Below are 25,595 nucleotides of genomic sequence, written 5' to 3' on the forward strand. Positions count from 1 at the left end.
AAAGATGAATATGCGGCAAAAGTACAGAATGTCACCTTTTATTTCTGGCTGTTTCAACACATCTATGTTTTACCAACTAAGAATAACAGCACTTTCAGAGTTCCATCCCCCATTTTATGTGAGCATAAGTATTGGGGCATTTGGCTCACCGGTGTTTCCTGTTGCATTCATTGTTCACACATAAAAGAGCTGTGAATGTGTAGTCTCAGTTCTATCCTTTGCTTTTGCCTTTAGAGTCTGCATTTGGTGTCAGTAGGCATAATCCAACATGAAGACTAGGGAGCTGTCTATGAAAGAAAAGCAAGTGATTTGGATGCTAAAAGAAAAGAGGAACTCAATTAGAACCATAGCACAAATGTTGGGCATAGCCAAATCAACAGTTTTGAATGTACTGAAAAAGAAAGAAACCACTTGTGTCTTCAGCAATCAGCAACGACCAGGTCGGCCAAGGAAAACAACAGCAGTTGATGACAGAATAATGACCAGAGCTGTGAAAAACAACCCTAAAATAAGTGTCAGTGAAATCACCAACAACCTCCAGAATGTTGGGGTGAAAGTGTCACAATCTACTGTTCGCAAAAGACTTCAGCAGCAGAATTACAAAGGCTACACTGCAAGATGCAAACCTCTGATCAGCACCAAAAACAGAAAGGCCAGATTAGAATTTGCTAAAAAGTACAGAGATGAACCAGTAGATTTTTGGAACAGTTTTATGGACAGATGAGACGAAGATTAACCTTTATCAAAGTGATGGGAAGGCAAAAGTGTGGAGAAAAAAGGAACTGCAGATGATCCAAAGCATACCACCTCATCTGTGAAGCATGGTGGAGGTAGTGTCATGGCATGGGCATGCATGGCTGCCTCTGGAACGGGCTCACTCATCTTTATTGATGATGTAACAAATGATGGCGGCAGCAGAATGACTTCAGAAGAGTACAGAAGCATCTTGGCTACCAATGTACAAGAAAATGCCACCAGACTCATTGGGCGGCGCTTTACAATGCAACAGGACAATGACCAAAAACACACTGCCAACGCAAACAAGGAGTTCATCAGGGGGAAAAAGTGAAAAGTTTTAGACTGGCCAAGTCAATCTCCTGATTTAAATCCGATTGAACATGTATTTCACTTGCTGAAGAGGAGACTGAAGTCAGAAACTCCCCAAAACAAGCAACAACTGAAAATGGCTGCAGTAAAGGCTTGGCAAAGCATCTCAAAGGACGATACCAAGAGTTTGGTGATGTCAATGGGTCGCAGACTCACTGCTGTTATTGCATGCAAGGGATTTGCGACTAAATACTAGCTTTTATACTTCTTATATTTGCTTTAAGTTGAATTGTCCCAGTACTTATGCTCACATAAAATGGGGGGATGGAACTCTAGAAGTGCTGTTATTCTTAGTCGGTAAAACATGTATGTCTTGAAACCACCAGAAATAAAAGGTGACCGCAAAAATATAAATTTTGACTTCACTGTCCCAATACTTATGTAGGGCACTGTATATATATATATATATATATGTGTGTGTGTGTGTGTGTGTGTGTGTGTGTGTGTGTGTGTGTGTGTGTGTAGATAGGTGACAGATAAAAATAATTAAACGTTACAAGTAATCTTAATGTGACGCCATTTCCATCAGATGGCTGTACCTCATCAGTATCAGAGTATAGAGTATACATATACAGTGAAAAACGCTTAATAGCATCACTGCCTAACAGAATCAACCACATATAGTTATCAACAATGTTCCTTTGCTGTTCAGCCTACTCTTCTATTGAATCAACCGCTTAATGTGATCAGCATGAAGGAATCCAAACACGGTCACAGTAACAGGTGTGATCACGAGTCTGGCCATGAACCAGTTTGAGACAACGATCAATAGCAATACTATGAGTCTATGTAACATTATCATGTATTATTTACACCAAGTTTAATGAACTGCATTTTATCAAGAGACAGAGTACTATAATTACAAAAGATGTAGTGTATTCTGATTGCAACAATCAATTATTGATGAAACAAAGACATGCGTTAGCCTCTCAGCATCAGGTACTGAAATAATAAGTCTAACCTTAGCTATATTTCTCCGTAATTTTCCTACTGTGATTCTCAAATGATAGATCAGGATCAAAGATGACCCCCAAATTTCTCATTTCTAGTGTTCCAATGAGAGACTGTCTAACTAGACTGGTCTAACTTACATAAAATGATTTTCTTTAGTTGATGCTGTGAGCCTACAAGCACGACCTCTGTTTTGTCAGAATTTAACATTGAGAAACTCTGTTACATCCAACACTTGATATCAGCAAGGCAAGCAACTAATAGCACCCCAGTAAAAGGATTGCCTGGATCCAAAGACAGGTATAGCTGAGTGTCATCTGCATAGCAATGGAAATTCATTCCATGCCTGCGGATAATATCAACTAATGACAGCATATATAGTGAAAACAACAAAGGACCTAAATAAAGTCCTGTGGAACACCACAGGTAACTTCATCTTCTCAATAGAGACAAACTGGAACCTATCAGAAAGATAAGACCTAAACCAAGATAGGACACCTGACAAACCCACTTCAACATTTAATTTACAGTGCAAGCTATGTGCAGATTGTATTTCATTCATAATTCAATTTATTGGCACCTTCAATCTTATTATGAATTAGAGTTGCTTCGCTTTAACAATTACTATCACACGTTATACAGTACATTGTAACTGCTTGTATGCACACTGTGGTCCCATTCTACGAGCCTCACCCCATTGCAGCTGCCCTATACTTGTGCTACCATTACCCCTCAGTGTAATACAGAACCATTGCAGTGCCGCTGTCTGTCTGTCTGCCATTGAAGATCATTGAGGGTATAGTTAGCACACTGTGGTCCCATTCTACCAGCCTCACCCCATTGCAGCTGCCCTATACTTGTGCTACCATTACCCCTCAGTGTAATACAGAACCATTGCAGTGCCGCTGTCTGTCTGTCTGCCATTGAAGATCATTGAGGGTATAGTTAGCACACTGTGGTCCCATTCTACCAGCCTCACCCCATTGCAGCTGCTCTATACTTGTGCTACCATTACCCCTCAGTGTAATACAGAACCATTGCAGTGCCGCTGTCTGTCTGTCTGCCATTGAAGATCATTGAGGGTATAGTTAGCACACTGTGGTCCCATTCTACCAGCCTCACCCCATTGCAGCTGCTCTATACTTGTGCTACCATTACCCCTCAGTGTAATACAGAGCCATTGCAGTGCCGCTGTCTGTCTGTCTGCCATTGAAGATCATTGAGGGGATAGTTAGCACACTGTGGTCCCATTCTACGAGCCTCACCCCATTGCAGCTGCTCTATACTTGTGCTACCATTACCCCTCAGTGTAATACAGAGCCATTGCAGTGCCGCTGTCTGTCTGTCTGCCATTGAAGATCATTGAGGGGATAGTTAGCACACTGTGGTCCCATTCTACCAGCCTCACCCCATTGCAGCTGCCCTATACTTGTGCTACCATTACCCCTCAGTGTAATACAGAGCCATTGCAGTGCCGCTGTCTGTCTGTCTGCCATTGAAGATCATTGAGGGGATAGTTAGCACACTGTGGTCCCATTCTACGAGCCTCACCCCATTGCAGCTGCTCTATACTTGTGCTACCATTACCCCTCAGTGTAATACAGAGCCATTGCAGTGCTGCTGTCTGTCTGTCTGCCATTGAAGATCATTGAGGGTATAGTTAGCACACTGTGGTCCCATTCTACCAGCCTCACCCCATTGCAGCTGCTCTATACTTGTGCTACCATTACCCCTCAGTGTAATACAGAACCATTGCAGTGCTGCTGTCTGTCTGTCTGCCATTGAAGATCATTGAGGGTATAGTTAGTACACTGTGGTCCCATTCTACGAGCCTCACCCCATTGCAGCTGCCCTATAATTGTGCTACCATTACCCCTCAGTGTAATACAGAACCATTGCAGTGCCGCTGTCTGTCTGTCTGCCATTGAAATCATTGAGGGTATAGTTAGCACACTGTGGTCCCATTCTACCAGCCTCACCCCATTGCAGCTGCTCTATACTTGTGCTACCATTACCCCTCAGTGTAATACAGAACCATTGCAGTGCTGCTGTCTGTCTGTCTGCCATTGAAGATCATTGAGGGTATAGTTAGTACACTGTGGTCCCATTCTACGAGCCTCACCCCATTGCAGCTGCCCTATAATTGTGCTACCATTACCCCTCAGTGTAATACAGAACCATTGCAGTGCCGCTGTCTGTCTGTCTGCCATTGAAGATCATTGAGGGTATAGTTAGCACACTGTGGTCCCATTCTACCAGCCTCACCCCATTGTAGCTGCCCTATACTAACCTAATACAGAACCATTGTAGAACCCTATGTTATAGTCATTGTAAACGTCTGTTTCCACGTATGTTTTTTTGAAGTTCCTTTTTCATTATAGTGTACCTCATAAATTAAAAATTAAAAATATGAGCTATATTCAGATTTCCGACTAAAATATGTTATTTGTAAAACAAAAACACAGCTTGCAAAACACCACGTGCTTACATATTGCACAAGCACACCTGTGTATCTCAGTCAAGCGGGTTTTAAGTACGGAGGTGAAATTACAATGAGGGAGGTAAACAAAGTGGACTGGCAACTACGTCTGGTTTATTTCTTTCTGATATATAGAGCGCACACATATTAACGCTACGTGTTTATGTATTTGAAAGTAAAACAAGCGTTTTTGCATCAACAAAAAAGGAAGGATTGGGCTTTTGGGTGGTTGATATACAAGGCATAGAAATACGATGTATTACAGGGTTTAAAGATCACGCATGCCATATGCGCTCTCTCGCTCGCTCTCTCTCTCTCTCTCTCTCTCTCTCTCTCTCTCTCTCTCTCTCTCTCTCTCTCTCTCTCTCTCTCTCTCTCTCTCTCTCTCTCACACACACACTCCCCATCCCCATTCTCACTACCACAGAGGTTAGCAACGAGAGAGAGTGAAATCTTATGCTGTGCGAAACAAGCTTGCTTTAAGTAGTGGACTTCCCTTAAATGCTTTTTTCTTTTCTTAAAAATAAAAAAACAGCAGCGCCCCTGTATCGCCGCGTATAGCTTTGATTTTTTTTTTATTTATTTATTTATATATATAAAATATTTTTTTTTCTCCTTGCTTCTACCCCTAATCAACCGTCACCCTGAAGTTTCTAGCCGTCCTCCTCGCCGCAGGAATGCTGGCGTTTCTCGGGGCAATCGTCTGCATCATCGTCAGCGTTCAACCGGGCACCAACGGGGCCCCGCAACAGCTTGCCACCGACAATGACTCTCTCTCCTCAGTGGCGGGGATGCAACCTTTCCCGTCGGGGGCTGTGCACGCCGGAGCGGAGGCAGAAGCGGGGCCGCTGGGAGCTCTCCATGGTACTGAAGGCGGCGGTGGGGACCGCGGTCTGGGGCTGGCTTTGGAATCATCGACTTTCACTGGATTGAGCGGCGGACAGACTCAACAGTTTGCGTTCAGCCGAATGATTTGCACTCCCATCCCGGCCGACAAGTGCAAACCAAACGCAAAATCGAATGAGCAGCAAGCCGACGATCCGTTTCTCTACTCCGGAGAGGATCAGGGTTATCTGCGCTCTGCTGCCGACCAGCTGAGACAGACCATGATGCTGCAAAAGGATCAGATTTTAAGAGACCAGGAGACCATACGCGAGCTGACCGGGAAGCTAGGCGAGTGCGAGACCGGGCTGGAGGAGCGGAGTGTTGGTGGGAAAGGAGCGGTTCTCTGGGGTCCCCGGAGGGACACCGCCCGCATGGCCGGGGATCACGCACCCGAGTCGGGTTCACACTCATATTCAGCACGGGCTTTGGAAGAGTTGGAACACGCCATTCACAACATGAAAGACCGGATCGAGAAACTGGAGGTAATAATAATAATAATAATAATAATAATAATAATAATAATAATAATAATAATAATAATATCATGTAAGTTTTATTAGGAAATTATCACGAATTCTCTATGTTTATCTGTCTATATTCAAAGCCATTCTGTTAATCCAGATGTTTAACCAAACGATCAATACACGTTTTTTGTCCTAATAATATAAATTGGATGTAACTATTTGCCTACCGATTAACAGTTGTAGGCATTCTTTGAAAACGTCTCTCCCTGTGATTCATTCACAAAGTGTAATTTGAGAAAACGCTGATATTCGCGTCTCCCCTCACATTTAGTCTGTATCAGTATAGCCGCTGTGCATCGCCCGATGTCTCTATTCTAGAAACATGGCCTCAGAAATGTAAACACACACACCTTCTACTCCCTTTGAGCAAAGGGGCGCTGCCCGCACTAACAGCTACTGTAAGTCAATACTGTTTTTTAAAAACACGTCTTTCTGCACAGAATTCATGACTATAACCAAATGCAATCCGAGAATTATTCATGAGTCTGCGATAGAAGATCGATGAAAATAAAATGCGGTCGTGATGTTCACAGGCTAGCAGATTGACAGCGCATGATGGTTATATATATATATATATATATATATATATATATATATATATATATATATATATATATTATTGCAAATTCTTGTATTTTATTGTATTTTTAAATGTGTTTAGATGCTTTGACTGCAGTTAAAGCCAATTATGTTTTTTTTTTTTTTTATCACCCATAGAATTAACTAATTTAGCTTCATAAAGTCGAATAAAACCTGCTGAATAATGTTACATATTGAATTACATACCGGTTTGTAGTTTTCCATATACTTACAAACTGTCAAAAATGGGAAAATGTGATTCGAAATCTGCAAAGAAATACTACTGTGCTGTTATTGTAGCTTCCTGTAGACTTTTGCGATATCATCTTCTCGTTTATCTGATTATATCATGATGTCAAATAAAAGATCTGAATGATGTTCATATAGTTTAAAAAAAAAAATGTCTCAATACTAACATTCTAGGTGATGCAAAACGTTTGGCCAGAGTGTAGACAACCTGTGTGGACAAATTACACAACCTATCACACTCCCTCTACTCTCATTTCTATTCAATTGAAAAGGTCTTTATTTGCATGACAAGCGTTCCAAGTATTGCCAAATCTAGAGCATTAAACACACAAAAACATGAATACAAATGAAGCTAACCAAAGATCAGATGATAGGAGATGAGTACTCTCTTCAGAAAGCATCTCTTTGGCAGTGCAGGATGCCATGTACCTTGATGATGTAGAGTGCTCATTCAGTTATTACACTTTAATTACAGCTACCGCTATGTCCATGTTATATCCCATTACATTATGATAGTTCAGGTGCTTTGAATATGAGTTCAGGAGCTGCTCTTCTAGTCCCCTGCCATGAACGTATAGAAAAGTCAACGGCATCTAGTGATTGGCCAATTAGGATCCTTTTGTTTTGCTGGCAATACCCTAGCTGTGCACTAGATGGTGCTGGAGTTCACAAATACAAAAACACTTTGGCTGATCTAGCCTTCAGTATAAGTGCCTATACCAGGCAGCTAGAACTGAAGAGCAACTCAAAGCACAGTAAACAGATTTGAATAACAGCAATATTGTGTAGGGTGTCACTCATTGGAGAAGAGAGAAGAGTAATTTTGTGCTGCTTGGATAAGAGGCGCCTTACACATGATGTGTTTGCTTGCTATACATTTCAAGGAACTAGAAATACACTGCTGTTTAACTTTAGAATTAAGACTTGAGTGTGTTCTATCTATAGATGAAATGTTCTTGAATTACATGAAAAACTGTTAATGAAATGTTAATATGGAAAACAACAAAGTGGTATTTAATTCAATATTTCAATGTAACATTATTCAGCAGGTGTCATTCGACTTAATGAAGCAAAATTACTTAATTCTATAGGGTGAAAACTTTGGGCCACAGCTGTAGTCTGTACATGTCCAATACTTGGCTGTATAATGATACTGTAATATGGTCTGGAAACTTCTGATGGTAAGATAATAATCAACTAGCATCTGATTACCGCTATTCTGTGTGCATTTCCTACAAAAAAACCAGTACAAAAATACACCCTGAAAGCAGGACCCTGAGCTCTGGTGTGTGCAGGACCGGGTATGACTGCAGTGCTGCTGCTGTAAAAATGTCATTAGCCCTTGAGAGCCACAGTGTGAAGCATTTATCATAAACCCAGAGCTCCTGTGTGGAACCAGATGAGAGGAGAGAGACAGGAAGTGAGAGAGATAGGGAGGGAGAGACAGAGAGACAGAAAGAGAGAGAGAGAGAAAGTGAGAGATAGAGAGAGATAGGGAGGGAGAGAGGGGGTGGAGAGCAAAAAGAAGGGTGGGGACAGAGAGGGAAAAAGAATGAAAAAGTGACAGTTAAGAGATAAATGTGTTGCTTTGTAATGTTCCTATGCTTTTCCTGTGTGTTTTCTTTTCCTTCTATCTGAATTGCGTGAGCTCTCAATGTAAAGGCAAGCTTGTGGGAGTTACTGAGAAGGACACAGTCCTTATTAGGGTATGATATATGGAGGATGGCTGTGTGTTGTAATCTCCTGCAGTGATAGATCTTATTATCAGGGTGTGTGTGAGCCAGATGCATGAATTGTCATTAGAAGGTCCAACAGGGTACCACAGCTGCAATGGAGAAAAGAGACAGGAGGTAAAAGCTACAAGAAGAGAAAGGATGCTTAGGGAATGTGAGAGAAAGACCTAATTTAAAAGACAGTTGCCTTTAAATACATCTGCTATGTTCCTATTGCTATTTATTTAAAATATGTCTGTATATTAATATACTAATACCGGTAATACCCGTTTAATGTTTCATGCCACCTCCTCTCCCTCATTCTCACCTCAATAACGCTGATGAAGGCACAAGAGCTCAAACGTTTGTCTGCTTGACTCAGTTTAGCTTCAATAACACTGATGAATGCACTAGAACCCAAATGCTTGTCTGCTTGACTCAGTTTCTTCTAGTTTCACCTCAATAAGACAGACACGTACATTAAGCAGAATGTCTGTCTACTGAACAGTGTTCTAATAAAATCTCCATTAGGGCACTTTATGCCCATATGAAATTGAATTATTGACATAATCAAGTAGGAGTCACTCAAGTCCCAAAATACATCCCTTACTCTAAATAAAGCAAAGGGCAATTGTTGATAACTATATGCGATTGATCCTATTAGGCAGTGATGTAATTAAGCGATTTTCACTATAGTGTACTCTCAGATACTGATGAGGTACAGCCATCTGATGGAAATGGCGCCACATTAAGATTGTCTACGCTGTTTAGTTATTCTTATCTGTCTACCTATATATGTGTGTGTGTGTGTGTGTGTGTGTGTGTGTGTGTGTGTGTGTGTCTGCGTGCATGTGTGTGTGTGTGTCTGTGTTTGTTTGTTTGCCCCTGAAATATAAATGTTGAAAAGCAGCAAGCTTGCCCATCTTGGGTATATTTTCAAAGTTACTCCAATCTTTAATTGACTCCTATTTTTTTTTTCAAAAGAGGTGAGAACGCCTATTAATTTGACAAAACTAGAACCAAACAAATTTTCATTTTATAACATTAACATGATTTATTGTCTCCTTTAAAAAAAAAAAAAGTATGGAGGAAACACTTTGAAAATATGGTCCAGTCACTAAGGAGGCTAAACAAGAACATTTCTGAGTAGTCTGGAATAACAAGTCCATGAAGTGGGCATCTGTCTATTTAAGGATTATAGGGTCACTTAATCACTGTCTTAGCTCCCATGATTATATCTATGTGCTTATGTGACAGAGGAGAAAAGATTATCTATTCTATTCAGTCTTGAACAAAGAAGACTATGCGGTGATCTGATTCAAGCATTCAAAATCCTAAAAGGTATAACAATGTCGAACCAGGGGACTTTTTCGACCTGAAAAAAGAAACAAGGATCAGGGGTCACAAATGGAGATTAGATAAAGGGGTATTCAGAACAGCTAATCGGAGGCACTTTATGAGATTCTGGGATCAATAAGCTACTAACAACCAAATGAGCAAGATGGGCTGAATGGCCTCCTCTCGTTTGTAAACTTTCTTATGTTCTTATGGTCTTATTAGATGGCTTTTATTACATTCAACAAAGGTGCAATGGTAACACAAGTATAGGGCAGCTACAATGGGATGAGGCTGGTAGAATGGGACCACAATGTGCTAACTACAGTGCCTTGCATAAGAATTCACCCCCCTTGGACTTTTCCACATTTTGTAGTGTTACAACCTGGAATTAAAATGGATTTAATTAGGATTTTTTGTCACTGATCTACACAAAGTAGTCCATAATGTCGAAGTGGGGAAAAAATCTACATATTTTTCAAAATTATTTACAAATAAAAAGCTGAAAAGTCTTGACTGCATAAGTATTCAACCCTTTTTCTGTGACACCCCTAAATAAGCTCTGGTGCAGCCAATTGCCTTCAGAAGTCACATAATTAGTTGAATGGAGTCCACCTGTGTGCAAATAAAGTGTCACATGATCTCAGATTAAATACACCTGTTTCTGGAAGGCCCCAGAGTTTGTTAGAGAGCATATCTAAACAAACAGCATCATGAAGACCAAGGAGGTATCAAAACAAGTCTGGGATAAAGTTCTGGAGAAGCACAAGTCAGGGTTGGGTTATAAAAAAATATCCCAAACTTTGAACATCCCCCGGAGCACCGTTAAATCCATTATTAAAAAATGGAAAGAATATGGCACAACCGCGACTCTGCCTAGAGAAGGCCGTCCACCAAAACTCAGTGACCAGGTAAGGAGGGCATTAGTCAGAGAAGCAACCAAGAGGCCAATGGTAACTCTGAAGGAGCTGGAGAGATCCACAGCTGAGATGGGAGAAACCGTCCATGGGACAACTATAGCCCGGATGCTCCGCAAAGCTAGGCTTTATGGAAGAGTGGCGAGAAGAAAGCCATTGCTGAAAAAAACCCATATCAAATCCAGTTTGGATTTTGCCAAAAGGCATGTGGGAGACACAGCAAACATGTGGAAAAAAGTTCTCTGTTCTGATGAGACCAAAATTGAACTTTTTGGCATTAGCGCAAAACGCTGTGTGTGGCGCAAAGCCAACACTGCTCATCACCCTGAGAACACCATCGCCACGGTGAAGCATGGTGGTGGCAGCATCATGTTATGGGGATGCTTTTCATCGGCAGGGACTGGGAAACTGGTCAGGATTGAGGGCAAGATGGATGGAGCCAAATACAGGGAAATTCTAGAGGAAAACCTATTTCAGTCTGCAAGAGACCTGGGACTGGGGCGGAGGTTCATCTTCCAGCAGGACAATGACCCTAAACACACAGCCAAAGCTACACTGGAGTGGTTTAAAAACAAGAACCTGAATGTCTTAGAATGGCCCAGTCAAAGCCCAGACCTCAATCCGATTGAGAATCTGTGGCAAGACTTGAAAATTGCTGTTCACCAACGGTCCCCATCCAACTTGACAGAGCTTGAGCAATTTTGCCAAGAAGAATGGGCAAAAATTGCAGGATCCAGATGTGCAAAGCTGGTAGAGACTCACAGCTGTAATTTCTGCCAAAGGTGCTTCTACCAAGTATTGACTCAGGGGGGTGAATACTTATGCAACTTACCAACAAATGTCTTTTTTTTGTTTAATTAGTTTTTGTGTCACAATAAAAAATATTTTGCACCTTCAAAGTGTTAAGTATGTTGTGTAAATCAGATGGTAAAAATCCCAATTAAATCCATTTTAATTCCAGGTTGTAACACTACAAAATGTGGAAAAGTCCAAGAGGGGTAAATACTTATGCAAGGCACTGTATACCCTCAGTGATATTCAATTGCAGACAGACAGACAGCTGCACTACAATGGTTCTGTATTACAGGAAGGTGCAATGGGATGGATATTCCTTCCATTGTTTCTCTCTTTCTTTCTTTTTCTCTTCCTTTCTCTTTTTCTTTCTTGTACAATGTAGTAATCACATTTCAGAGAGTCTTGTTTCAGCCCGACACCGACACAGATGGAAAGAACACAGTCGCTTTGGCAGGGAACACTAATTCATATTTATCAAGGCAGAATGTTTTCCTCTGACATTTGGGAATAGCAAATTACACAGTTGAACAAGCACAAGATTAGTGAATCACACTGTTAACCCCTTACCTGCTAAACCAATGCCAAGGTGATCCATAAGATTGAATTATTAAGCATTTAGTTTTACAGTGTAGGATTCAGTTCTAAGGCTTATCTAGATATTATACAAGCGATCGAGTGTGCAAGCAGGTAATGGTCTTCTGAGTAGATGAAATCTGGGTAACAGTTTACATTATGTGTCTCTAATTACAGTGTTATTATGCATAGTTACAATGTATTAAATGTGCACATCTTAATGAATCAGTTGAATAGCAACCAATTAGGGTGATCGCAGCATCACAAGCAATGCGACTTCACAATAAAGGAAATCTTGGACAGAACAGACAGACAGTGGTCTTGATACATTAGCACACTGGTAATGAAATGGAACCCATTGCCCTATAATTGTTGATTATTAATGGATCAGTATAATACAGACCAATTGCATAAGCACTGTAGTGTCACTGTCTGTCTATCTGTATTGTCATTATAGTGCCTCTGTCTGCCTGTCTGCCCATGCAGATCCTTTAGGGTTTAGTTGGCAGACTGTGGTCCCATTCTACCAGCCCCATCCCATTGTATCTGCCCGATACTTGTGCCACCATTGCCCCCTTAGTGCAATACAGAACCATTGTAGTGCCGATGTCTGTTTGTGGGCCATTGAAGATCAATAAGGGCAGTGGTACTCAACTCTGGCCCTCGAGATCCATTCCAGTCTTCATCTTTTTTCCAAGCAGGTCCTAGCCACTCAGCAGCTACAATTAACTACATTAGAACCTGCTTGGAGTAAAACCCTGGACTGAATTGGATCTCGGGGGCCAGAGGAAGAGCATAGTTGGTATTCTACCAATGGCAGACTTATCCCAGTGTTGTTGCCCTTGTGCTATTATGTCTCTTTCATATAATACACAACCATTTAATTGCTATTCTTTTGAAGAACAGTTCTGCCCCCTTGAATTACCCTGTTTTCCTGCATCCCTCACCCTCTATTCTCTATCTCCCTCCTTTCGTACCATCTGCCTTTCATCACTCTCTCATTCTTGACCCTCCGCCCCTCTGCTGTTCTTCATTTAAGCTCTGTATTGTTCTGTAACAGGGTCAAGATGCCCTGTTTACATTTATTTTACACTTGTATGTTATCTTTATAATTTTATTTATTAATATGATCAGTGCACACTTTATGTTGTCTGACACTTTATAATTGATTGGTATCACGTTAGGTTGGCTTCTCCACTTGTTTCCCTTTATCTGCCTTAGTGGGCACCGACTAGTTGAATTATTGATTTACACACCTGAATATAAATTGCCCATGTTTTTACAAACGGCATGGCCATCCTGGGGTTTGTATCTGTCTATGCAGGAGTGGGAGCACAGCGTTTGGAGCTTGGAATGACGAGTAAGAGAGAATGAAATGGACCAGTAAATGGAGCATCCTGACTCAGTATTGGGCTGATTGTATGCCGGTGTTGAATAATGAACATGAGCAGCTTGAGTGTCTTTAGCCTGTCGGTAGCCAACCAGAATTTAGGAAGTGAAACAGAATCGGCTATATTGTGATGCTGCTTTCCCTCTCTCTGTTGTGTCCCTCCCCTGTACGGACATTGTACATGGGGGGGGGGGTGGGGGGGGAGTCAAATTTTTAGATCCGTGGTATTTAGTTTTTACTATTACTGTTATTTGAAAATGTATATCCCCTCTTTGTTGGGTAGCAGCATTGTTGCATTTGCACTTTACAAAATAAATAATTCCCATTAATGTGAACCTTGTTTAACCGTTCAAAATCTCGCTACCTATAGATAAATTGAATGATTGTCTTAAACAAGTCATTTTTTTACAAGAAATAAATGTCTTTTAAAATGTATTTGGGTGATTTTCTTGGTGCCCTTGTTCCTGCCATTTGTAATCTGTTTTCTGAATAAAAAGAACCTAGAGGTATCCAATAATTTGTTCTGTGCCTTATCACACTGAACTGGCGTAGTTGCTCTATATTCTGATATATTATTAACACATGTGAAGCTGTTTTGATATGCTCCCATAACGGGGAGGTGTTACAGTTAGGAAATCAATCTGATTAGAGTCAGATTGATTTCCTAGCAGATTACAGTCACAGACCATCAGCTCTGAATACACTGTTAAACAGTCTCTCTCCTGCTTCCAAAGTACAGCTATGACCAAAAGTTTTGCATCACCTAGAATTTTAGCATTAAGACAAATATAAACTAGACTGTATTTAAATATTGATTTTGCATTGCAACCCTGTACTGTTCTGTAAAACCTGTCGCCTTGGATAAAGGTGAAATAAATAAATGATAATAATTACAATAATAATAATGTTGCTAAGATAATGGAAGGTGAGGAATGGTGTCTTCAGTTTGCTTGTCAGAACTTGATTCGGACTGAGAAGGTAGTTCAGAAATAAAAAGGATTATGTTCCCCTAACCAGCTTGACTGAGTAAGAAGATTATTCCTCTAAGAAATGGGTTTGGAAAGTGCTGTTACATTTAGAACAACACAAAGGCATAGGCTTCAATGAAATAAAGAAAACAATACAGTGTATTGCTGCTGTTGCAAGGTTCATGCCAGTGGTCTCACAGGTCGATGTTGAAACCTTGATTCAAGTTTTGGTTTCCTACGGTGGCCCTGAAGTGCAAAACACAAACAATAAAAAACATGTCATGCAACAATTTAACAAAGGATGACAAGCAAAAAAGTAAAGACACTGAGAAAGAGTTCTAGTGGAAACATTTGCCATATAATTTACACTAAAGACACTGAGAAAGACTTTTAGTCCATGCATTAATTCGAAGTGCAAGGCAAAACAGGCGAGCAACTGCAGATCAATTGACTGCAAATTTCAACCTGGGGCGCGAGTGGCCAGTTTCATCAAAAACGGTCCGCCGAGAACTCCACAGAGCGAGATACCATAATGGCCCAACGCCCTATTAAGTGACTTTACATTGGGGTTTCCATTTTTTTGTCCACTACCTGTTGCTTTGCAGAACCCCATTGTTTAGTTAAAATCACAAACTAACATCCCATCCAGTCGTTCTCCATTGGAAGTAAAGGGGATCTCAATACAATCCCTCCCCCCCTCTCTTTCTCTGCAGACAGATCTGGTGTCCCGGGGGAACAGCACCCCCCCCTCTGGCACCCCCTGGGTACAGGGAGACTCTCTGCAGTGGAAGGTAGAGGACCTCGAAGACCAGCTGCAGCTGAAGATGAGCCAGCTGGAGAAACAGAGATCCAAAGTGCTGAAGGAGACAGAGCGCAACAGACATGAGATCGACCAGGGAATGAACTCTCTGCACCACAGAGTCACCGAGCTTGAGCAAGGTATGGACCCTACACTGACATAGCATTGACACTGATCATAATTTTCTTCCATTGTTTGAACTGGAATGGTAAATTAGCCAAAACCATTGACCCTCAGTCCGACCAATCAAAATGAGATTAGTATGGTATGGTATGATATTGCAAAAGACCTATTTGCATGACTCTAATTTTTGTCTGAAAACAAGATACCGGAGAATTCAGACATCAGATAATGAATGAACACTGAATGGATCTCTCTCTCTCTCTAGGTCTCCCAGAATACAACCTCCCAGAAGGATACAAGCTCTCTTTCCCAGTTCGCACTAACTACATGTATGCGCGGGTTCGACGCAGCATCCCGGAGCTCTACTCCTTCTCAGCATGCCTGTGGGTGCTCTCACACTCCTCCTCAGGAATTGGGACCCCCTTCTCCTACTCCGTCCCGGGACAGGCCAACGAGATCGTGCTGCTGCAGGGCGTCCATAACCCAGTGGAGCTGCTCATTAATGACAAGGTCAGAATAAATCAGTAGAAACGCATCAGTGAGGTGCGCTGGGTAACGAGAAAAGGCCTTTGGGACATCAAGGGTCGTTCCTTGTTAGCACACCATTCTCCCCTAGTGGGGTGATAGAGAGATACACTTGGTAATTACTAGGGGAAGACCAACTAATCCGAGTCGAGATTGACTAGTTGCCGTTCTTAAAGATAAATGTTATTATACAATGTATTTGATCATGTCTGGCTCTCTATGATTTCAAAATGGCACAGCAGTGTTGTGCAGTGTTGTGATCCAATGGTGATGTAACTGATAATACATGATGTGTTCTGTTGCAGGTGGCCCAGCTCCCTCTCCAACTGACTGAGTCCCGCTGGCACCACGTGTGTGTCACCTGGACACTGCGGGATGGGGAGTGGCGTGCCTACCAGGACGGGGAGTTGAGGGGGCACGGAGACAACCTGGCAGCCTGGCACCCCATCAGAGCAGGGGGTGTCCTGATCCTGGGGCAGGAGCAGGTAGGCAGCACGTTTGAAATCAGCCCTGGTGTTAAACCATTCTGAAAGGAGTGCTTGAAATCATCTGTGTATACCTAGAATTTAATTCCCTCCCTATTTAGTAACATCATGTGTGATCTGTGTGCTTCCCATTGTTATTTCGGCAATCCCCTTATAAAAGGGAGTTTCATCTGCTTTACCAAGCTTTCACTGTGCTGTGCTTTTACTATGGGACACATTTATAATGCGTTAGTTTATTGTGGTTTGTCTTTTACTTTGCTTTACCATACCTCTCTGTGCTTTACAGTCCTTCCCTATGCTTTACCAGACCTCTCTGTGCTTTACAATGCTTCCCTATACTTTACCAGACCTCTCTGTGCTTTACAATGCTTCCCTATGCTTTACCATACCTCTCTGTACTTTATAATGCTTCCCTGTGCTTTAACACACCTCTCTGTGCTTTACAATCCTTCCCTATGCTTTACCAGACCTATCTCTGTTTTATAATGCTGTACTTTGCTTTAGCTTTCACTGTGCTTTATTACACTTTGCTGTGCTTTTAATATGGCACACTTTATTGGGTGATGCTGGTTGTGCTGGGTGTTGATTGGATGACGTCTGTTGTACTGGGTGTTGATTGGATGATGTATGTTGTACTGGGTGTTGATTGGATGATGTCTGTTGTACTGGGTGTTGATTGGATGATGTATGTTGTACTGGGTGTTGATTGGATGATGTCCGTTGTACTGGGTGTTGAATGGATGTTAATCGTTGTTCTGGGTGTTGATTGGATGATGTCCGTTGTACTGGGTGTTGAATGGATGTTAATCATTGTGCTGGACCTTGATTGGATGATGTCTGTTGTACTGGGTGTTGATTGGATGATATCCGTTGTGCTGGGTGTTGATTGGATGACATATGTTGTACTGGGTGTTGATTGGATGATGTCTGTTGTACTGGGTGTTGATTGGATGATGTCTGTTGTGCTGGATGTTGATTGGATGCTGTTCATTGCAGGATGTTGTTTGGATGATGTCCGTCATGCTGGGTGTTGATTGGATGTTGTTCGATGTGCTGAGTGTTGATTGGATGATGTCCATTGTGCTGGATGTTGATTGGATGATGTTCGTTGTGCTGGAGGTTGATTGGATGCTGTTCGATGTGCTGGGTGTTGATTGGATGATGTCCGTTGTACTGGGTGTTGAATGGATGTTAATCATTGTGCTGGACCTTGATTGGATGATATCTGTTGTACTGGGTGTTGATTGGATGATATCAGTTGTGCTGGGTGTTGATTGGATGTTGTTCATTGTGTCGCAGGACACGTTGGGAGGCCGGTTTGATGCCACCCAGGCTCTGGTGGGGGAGCTGGCCCAGTTTAACCTGTGGGATCGGGTCCTGACCCCCTCGGAAGTTCGCAGCTTGGCCGAGTGCCAGGAGACAAGCGCTGGCAACGTGGTGCCCTGGGACGACCGGCACATCGACGTCTACGGAGGGGCTGCCAAGTGGCCATTCGAATCCTGCCAGGAGCGACGAGGAAACTGAGACACACAGGAAACACACACACACAGAGAAAGAGACACACACACACACACATACACACACACAAGCACAGCTTTTACCCATCACTACAAAATCAGCCATTGGGAATCATTCAGTGATACAGCAGTGTAACCTTGACTGCTTTAAATAGTTTGAATTGAAAATGAATGAACACATTTTTAAACTAGTGCTCACACACACAGAGGATTCTCATAATCGCGTCTTAATCTGGAAGGTAAAAACAAATAGTATATCCGATCATAGCCAAATGCAATCTGAAACATCTGGGAGTGTCTGATAAAAGATGGGTGAAGACTGGTGCCAAATCGAGGCAGTTATCGTGTTCACCCGGTACAGACAGACAGTGCACAATCCCCATTTTTTTAGTGAGGACCCTAACAAGTTTGAAACAAGATCTTTAAAATCTTAGAGGATAGTCACAGGCACAGTGGGAAAGGCAGTCGTATGCCAAGGCATCCCAGAGTGCTGTACAAAGTTAAAAACAAAACAAAATAGCTCATGTATACAATACATAACCCATTATTAAAAAAAGTATGTTTTCCATTTAGGTTTAAAATAATCCAGTGTTTCAGCCTGCCTAATGGTAACTGGAATAGAGTTCCACAACCGAGGAGCACAACAGCAAAAAACTCCGGCTCCAGCTGTTTTAAGATGACTTTTTGGAACAATTAAAAGTTCTGCATTTTCTGATCTCAAAGAACAACTAGGAAGATACAGAGTTAGTAGTTCTTGGAGATAGATGGTCCTAATCCATGAAAGGCCTAATAAAGATATTACAGCAACTTTAAAATAAATTCGGTAGCTCACTGGTAACCAACGTAAGGACCTAAGCACTGGAGTAATGTGTTGAGAAAGACGAGTATGAGAAAGCAGTCTTGCAGCTGCGTTCTGAATAAGCTGAAGCCTTCTGAGTTTATTAGCAGGTATACCAGCAAACAAAGAATGGCAATAATCAAGACGAGAAGTTATAAAATGCATGTATCAACATCTCTGAATCACTCACATCCAATACAAATTTTAATTTCTGATAACAGAATTCATTTGAAAATCAAAATTCGCTCTAGTGGAAGGTAAAATGGAATTTCCATCAAAATTAATATTGATTGGATTACGTTTCGTCAAAACCCCTTTTAGAATCAATTAACAAAACCTCAGTTTCGTCTGGGTTTATTTTCAACCAGTTTGTAGCCATCCATAATTGGATCTCAGTTAAACATTCTAAGTGTATTTATTGCCATGTCTGCATGCAGAGGAAATGATGCACAGATTTGTGTATCATCAGCATAAAAATGAAAGTCAAGATTGTATTTTCTAATCATGTTCCCAAGAGGTAACATGTATACACTGAACACAAAGGGTCCACAACAGAGCCCTGAGGAACGCCACACTGTGCAGTACCTATTTCAGAGGTACTGTTGCCCAGTGAGATAAATTGGTGACAATGAGATAGGTAGGAAACAAACCAATCAATAACTTTCCCAGAAAGACCAACATGAGACTGCAGCCGATTTAACAGAATCTCATGATCAATGGTATCAAATGCTGCAGAGAGATCTAAAAGAAACAAAAATTTAAAGAATTCCAGGGTCTGTAGCCATATGAAGATCATTGCAAACTCTCAATAAAGTACTAAAGTCTCAGTACTATGACCAGAACGAAAACCAGGTTGAAATGTTTCCAGCAAATCATTACTGCTGAGATGGTCATAAAATTGGTCAGCAACAACTTTTTCAATTACTTTTGCCAAAAACGGGCATGTTGGAAATAGGACGGTAGTTTCCTAACATCTCAGGGGAGAGATCTTGTTTCTTAAGAAGAGGTCTCACCTGCACCAGTTCCATATCTAAAGTTAAAGAGGAATTCACTATGTTATTATTATTATTATTTGTTTATTTAGCAGGCGCCTTTATCCAAGACGACTTACAGAGACTAGGGTGTGTGAACTATGCATCAGCTGCAGAGTCACTTACAACAACGTCTCACCCGAAAGACGGAGCACAAGGAGGTTAAGTGACTTGCTCAGGGTCACACAATGAGTCAGTGGCTGAGGTGGGATTTGAACTGGAGAACTCCTGGTTACAAGCCCTTTTCTTTAACCACTGGACCACACAACCTCCTGTAGCAACTTTACAACACCCAGTTAGTTAAGACAGGACCAAGGACTGAGATGCACTCATTGTTAGTTAAGACAGGGCCAAGGACTGAGATGCACTCCTTATTGAGCCAAGGGTCTAAACTGTGTGAAGTAGAATAGATGAGACTACTTTCTCAATATTGTCATTAGAGACCGTTTTGAAAGTAACCAATAACTGTCCAGATTTAAAATAGCCAGTAGTAGATGTAAGATGGGAGGCGAAGCCAAATCAGCAGGTAGTAACTGTGCTCGAACTGCCTGAATTGTATCACTGAAAAAAACAGTAATTTGTTACACTGAGTAGTGGTGTTTACATTCTGCATAGTTACCAATTTTGGATTTAGCAATTTATCAATTGTACTAAACAAAGTAGCAGGCCTATTTTTTTCCATAAGAAAAGTAGGTTGCTTTAGCTTTATTCAAAGAATCCTTACATGAGATTTCCAAATCTCTAGGTCAATACAGAACCCAGTTATAAGAACTCTCTGTTTTCTTGTCTATAGACTATAACATGTCCTAAGATGGAATAGTAGAGGTCTGGAAAAACTGATCTAGCATGGAAGGTGTTGCTTTCTAGTCAGTTAGACAGCAGTCTGGAGATTTATTTGACTGGGAGACAGCCTTTATGAAACCTCAAAGCTTTTCTACAGCTATGGCGAAAAGTTTTCCATCACCCAGAATTTTAGGATTGAGACATTATTTTATATATATATGAGCAGAATTTAGATATTTTATTTAACATTATGTAATCAAAGAAACTATAAAATAATATTGCAAAAGTCTACCAGAAGCCATAATAGTAGTACAGTAGTATTTCATGTTAAATTTCTTAATGTCACATATTTTAAATCAGTTTTTTGTGAAGTACTGGAAAACGTTACATTATTCAACAGGTTTCACTCGACTTTATGAAGCAAAATTAGTATTGGGAGATGCAAAACTTTTGGTCATAGCTGTAGTTAATATTATCCAGCTTTTATAAATGAGGAATAATTTTAAACCTGGCAATTGACTCTGCCTTACACTTTAGAGAACCCTGTTATTGCATTTCTACACAAAGCTGATTTTGTACTGACGGGTGACATTTGAAAACATATGTTACTGACCATTAGAGCGAGCCAAGCCAACCAAGGATCTCTTTAGTTTACTTGTCAATCAAGTGTACATTCAATTATTAATTGGGTTTTTTAAACATGTCACTCAAGGGCACGCAAATATAAAAATGATACACAGGCACTTCTACAGATGTGTAGCTGATCTGGGTCAATTCCACTTGTAATTGTGTAATTCATAATTGACTCCAGTTACAACGTAACTGCAATGTAATTGTGGTTCAACCTTGACACACCTGCGTAATTGTAATTGTACCATAGAAATGATCAATTACAGTTTAATTACATATTTATTTGTCCTACTTAGAATTTCATCATTTGTGATCCACTGATTATCACCATTATTTTGCAAAATGACAAAAAATATTATAAATGATGTATTTGTGCCTGTGATTAATGCTTGGGTTATTAAGAATATGAGAATCCGAGTAAACATGTTAATGTGTGCATTGTTACTTTTCAGTATAATTGTAATTACTGCAGCATAATTGTACCTGTGTTTGTAATTGAACAAAATAGCACTGTAATTGTAATTGAACGCAGGTCTGGTGTGTAGTAGAGAGACAGGGCCTGCAGGAACTGCTTATTGCTTTCATTGCACTTTAGGTTGATTGACCAAAAACATAATTGGCTCCTTCATTATCGAGTATATTAATCGAGCCCTATCTGAGTTAAAAAGAAAAAAAACTCAACAGGTTTTGTGTCTTGAATTTTGTTCTGTGTTGGTGTGTGTGTTTGAAATGGCTTTACATGTCATTGTATTTACTGTTTGTGATTGATTCTCAGGTCTGTTGCTCCTCCAGTAATCAAGTAAACCAGTGACCTTTTAACTCTGCTGGCCTGACCTTACTCATAATTACGATTGGGGTCAGTGGAGCTGAAAGGTAATTAATTAGTCATTTAGAAGACGCTTTTATCCAAAACGACTTATAGGGACTGGGTGGTGAACTATGCTTCATCAACAACTGCTGCAGCAGAGTCACTTACAATATGACCTCGGTTTTACGTCTCATCCGAGGGGTCATGTGATTTGAATCAGGAAGTACTCAAAAGGAGCCAGAAACTAGTATTCTACGGGCTCATTTAAAGTTAATATTGGAGTGACAGCGCTTATCAGAACCACTCAGAATGCTTGATACATCACAAAAGGGTAACGGAAATGTGAATCAATAAATAAACAGAGATTTGAAGACACATACATTCTTCTTAAACTGTGGTTTTGTATTATTATTATTATTATTATTATTATTATTATTATTATTATTATTATACATATATACACACAGACACACACCCAGTCTGTGAAGTGCCTGACCGATTAAATAACCGTCTTATTTTATAACTGACTTTTTATTTCAACATTAAATGTTAAATATGGTATTTGTGGATATTATTAGGACAAAAAAGTACCACTTCAAATATTCAACATATAGACATTTTGTATCTATCTATCTGTCTATCTGTCTATAGGACGTGAATCTTCCTCTTATCTGGGGTGCTGACATTTTTACTTCCTTAGTGAGGCTGTACACTGACAATGGTTTACCCCTTACATAGATACTTCTTAAAAGCCGAGTACAAGTATGAGCATCAGCCCTCCACTACTCACTCTATCTAGCTAGTCTTTATCTGTCTGTTGTAAAAAAAATGTTTGCATTATGAGTTTACTCCTATCAGTGATCTTTATGAATGACATGCATGGTGTTGTTTTGAGATTAGCAGCTGAAACGTGTCGATTCAAATCAAAGATATTCTGTTCGTGTTCTGGTAAAAATGTGGTTCTGTTTTTCAGTCAGTGAGTGAGCCGACGTCACTGTTTACTGTCACCGTGTACAAAAGACAAACAGCAGATTTATGGATGCTATGCCATTCTCTCTCTCTCTCTAAAATCTGTGACTTGGTCCTTTATCTATAATAATAAAAAGAGAAAGCATGACCATGGTTAACATTTTAAGGCGGGGGGTATCATTTTCACTGTTTCACTTATTTGTCAGTTGGCTTTTATGGAGTTCAATATTTAAAAAGAAATTGCTAGGCTGCATTGTGGAAGGCAGTGAGTTTGAGTAGCTCAGTGGTTAGATAAAGAAAGCGCTGGGCTGCATTGTGGAAGGCAGGGGGTTTGAGGAGCTCAGTGGTTAGATAAAGAAAGCGCTGAGCTGCATTGTGGAAGGCAGTGGGTTTGAGGAGCTCAGTGGTTAGATAAAGAAAGCGCTGAGCTGCATTGTGGAAGGCAGTGGGTTTGAGGAGCTTAGTGGTTTGTGGAGTGTCTCAAGTGCTTGAAATAAACAATTATTAAAGGGGAAGTGAAAATGGTACTGCAGTACTTTGGGAATGACATTACATTGAAACCTATGGTGCTAAAAAGGAGAGAGAGAGAGAGAGAGAGAGAGAGAGAGAGAGAGAGAGAGAGAGAGAGAGAGAGAGAGAGAGAGAGAGAGAGAGAGAGAGAGAGAGAGAGAGAGAGAGAGAGAGAGAGAGAGAGAGACTGTGTAGCTGTGCTGAGTTGCACTGGCTCTTTTTAGATTAGATAATATTTCCTACTGTACCTGTTCAGGTATATTTGCTGTTTTTTCTTTCTGTAAAAACACAATTGTGTTAAGTCTTGAATACAAATAAAATCTTGACACATGACCTCTGTCTGTAGTTCTGTTATAATTGTGCTTATTATTTCTTATTTATAATTAAACATTTACTGTACATCTGCATAAACCCTTTGAAAGTTTACCACAGTATTTTTGCAGTTTTACTATGTTTTGCCCATAGTTTACCCATGTTTATTAAGATGCTTTACCATACCTCACAATTCTTTACAATGTGTACCTATGCTTTAGCTTTCACTGTGGTTTATTACACATTACTGAGCTTTTACTATAGGAAACTTTTTAAGGTTAATTTACCATGTTTTTTTTTTTTTTTTTAATTGAGAGGAACGATAGTTCCTCATACAAGTTAGAAAAACCTCTCGGAAACTGCCGAGACTCTCTATACAGCTCCAAGAGTTTTGCTGTTTTCACCATGTTGCAGTGGCAAAACTAAATCACTTTGAATTACCATTTGTACCAGTACCAAAAATCTGAAACATTAAATGTGAAAAACGTAAATACCTCTTATACACAATGAGATATAAGTCATCAAACCAAGGTAAAATTGTTATTCTCCTTCTGCCTCTTCTGTTTCTTATTTTTTAATAGTGTGCAGCGACTTACATCCATGCCTGACCAGCCTGAAGTTTCTGCTTGATTCTAGAAATTTTCCATTTCCTGTTTGAAAATATCCAATTCCCTGTTTGTTTGGTAGATACCATAGAATGGAATTGTACACAAGAGTGGCATGTAGCTTCCTTGTCTAAATCTCTGATCTCTTCTAAATTGTAGTTCCTCATTTAATTAAAAATAAAGGAATCATTTATTTGGTAGAAATAAATAAATGATTTAAATAAATGCATAGAGGAATAAATACATTTAGAAATACATATTTTTAAATAAATAAATGTAGAAATGAATACATGTTTATATTAAATGTATCTATAATAAATGTAAAAAACAAGTTAGAAAAACCCAACAGCTGTTTAAAGTGGTGATATCAAACACAAAAGCCCAAGTTAGGAGAAGCAATTGGGGTAACCTTGTCAAGCATCAAGCAAATAGGCACAATTGGAAAGGTACTGGGGCCCAAGATTCACACAATTGTTCCTTCTAAATTGGCTTCTTTTTTATTGCTCCACTTTACATTGAAATGCTCATTCCCTCATCACCTTGGTTGTAACCAGAATAAAGATGCTGAGACACATGTGCTAAGGAAAGTGCTCAACACAGACTGAAGTGTTCTTGGTTATCCTTGCAAGCACTACTACAGAGAGAAAGACAGACAGGGAATGGGAGAGGCGTCATCACAGGCGCAGACAAGTATGCTTTGGGAAGACGCTGTGCCACCTGTACTTTACCAACCTTTTACCAATATGATGTCCAGATTTGAAATTATTGTTTTATGAAAAAAGACGAATTGTATTCAAATTCAAGAAAGTAATACTAATAATTCTAACACTATTAATAATAGAAAACCGAAAATGTATGTGCCGTCAACAATCATTATTTTGTACAGTTGGGTTTCCATTAATCGTTACATTAGATGTAAGAAGGCACCACGAAAAACTTCCAGTTGAAGTGTGTCTACGACTTTCTTTTAGCATGTCTGAATGTTACATCCATGCAATACCTAGTACTGTTTCCTCATCAAAACAGGAACATGTCTTATATCATCTCTTCTTCTGAACCCTTTTAAATCATCCATAAACTCTGCAAAATTACCCTGCAGAAATCCTAACTAGCTAAATGGATAGCAGAACAGCTTTGAAAGCAATTTGTAACATCCCAAAGGTATGGAACAGTATAGGCAGACAGTGGTTAAGATA

The 25,595-nt window shown here is 40.3% G+C and overlaps 1 protein-coding gene across 1 annotated transcript; it reads left to right on the forward strand.

Annotated features, from left to right (window-relative positions):
* The first annotated feature begins 5,169 nt into the window (after positions 1 to 5,169).
* On the forward strand, positions 5,170 to 23,815 carry LOC117433172 (neuronal pentraxin-2-like). The gene is made up of 5 exons (XM_034910688.2): positions 5,170 to 5,904; positions 15,178 to 15,403; positions 15,652 to 15,896; positions 16,217 to 16,396; positions 17,696 to 23,815. Exons 1-5 carry the CDS (start codon positions 5,215 to 5,217, stop codon positions 17,918 to 17,920), a joined length of 1,566 nt encoding a protein of 521 aa, XP_034766579.2. The 5' UTR covers positions 5,170 to 5,214; the 3' UTR covers positions 17,921 to 23,815.
* The last annotated feature ends 1,780 nt before the right edge of the window (positions 23,816 to 25,595 follow it).

This window comes from Acipenser ruthenus, chromosome 53 (assembly GCF_902713425.1).
Source record: "Acipenser ruthenus chromosome 53, fAciRut3.2 maternal haplotype, whole genome shotgun sequence".
Lineage (NCBI taxonomy): Eukaryota > Metazoa > Chordata > Actinopteri > Acipenseriformes > Acipenseridae > Acipenser > Acipenser ruthenus.

Excerpts from the sequence above, each read along its gene's own strand:
- LOC117433172 (XM_034910688.2), top strand. The coding sequence starts at position 5,215 with ATGCTGGCGTTTCTCGGGGCAATCGTCTGCATCATCGTCAGCGTTCAA. Across the intron at positions 5,905-15,177 it reads ACCGGATCGAGAAACTGGAG|ACAGATCTGGTGTCCCGGGG; the intron begins GTAATAATAATA and ends CTTTCTCTGCAG. Across the intron at positions 16,397-17,695 it reads TGATCCTGGGGCAGGAGCAG|GACACGTTGGGAGGCCGGTT; the intron begins GTAGGCAGCACG and ends ATTGTGTCGCAG.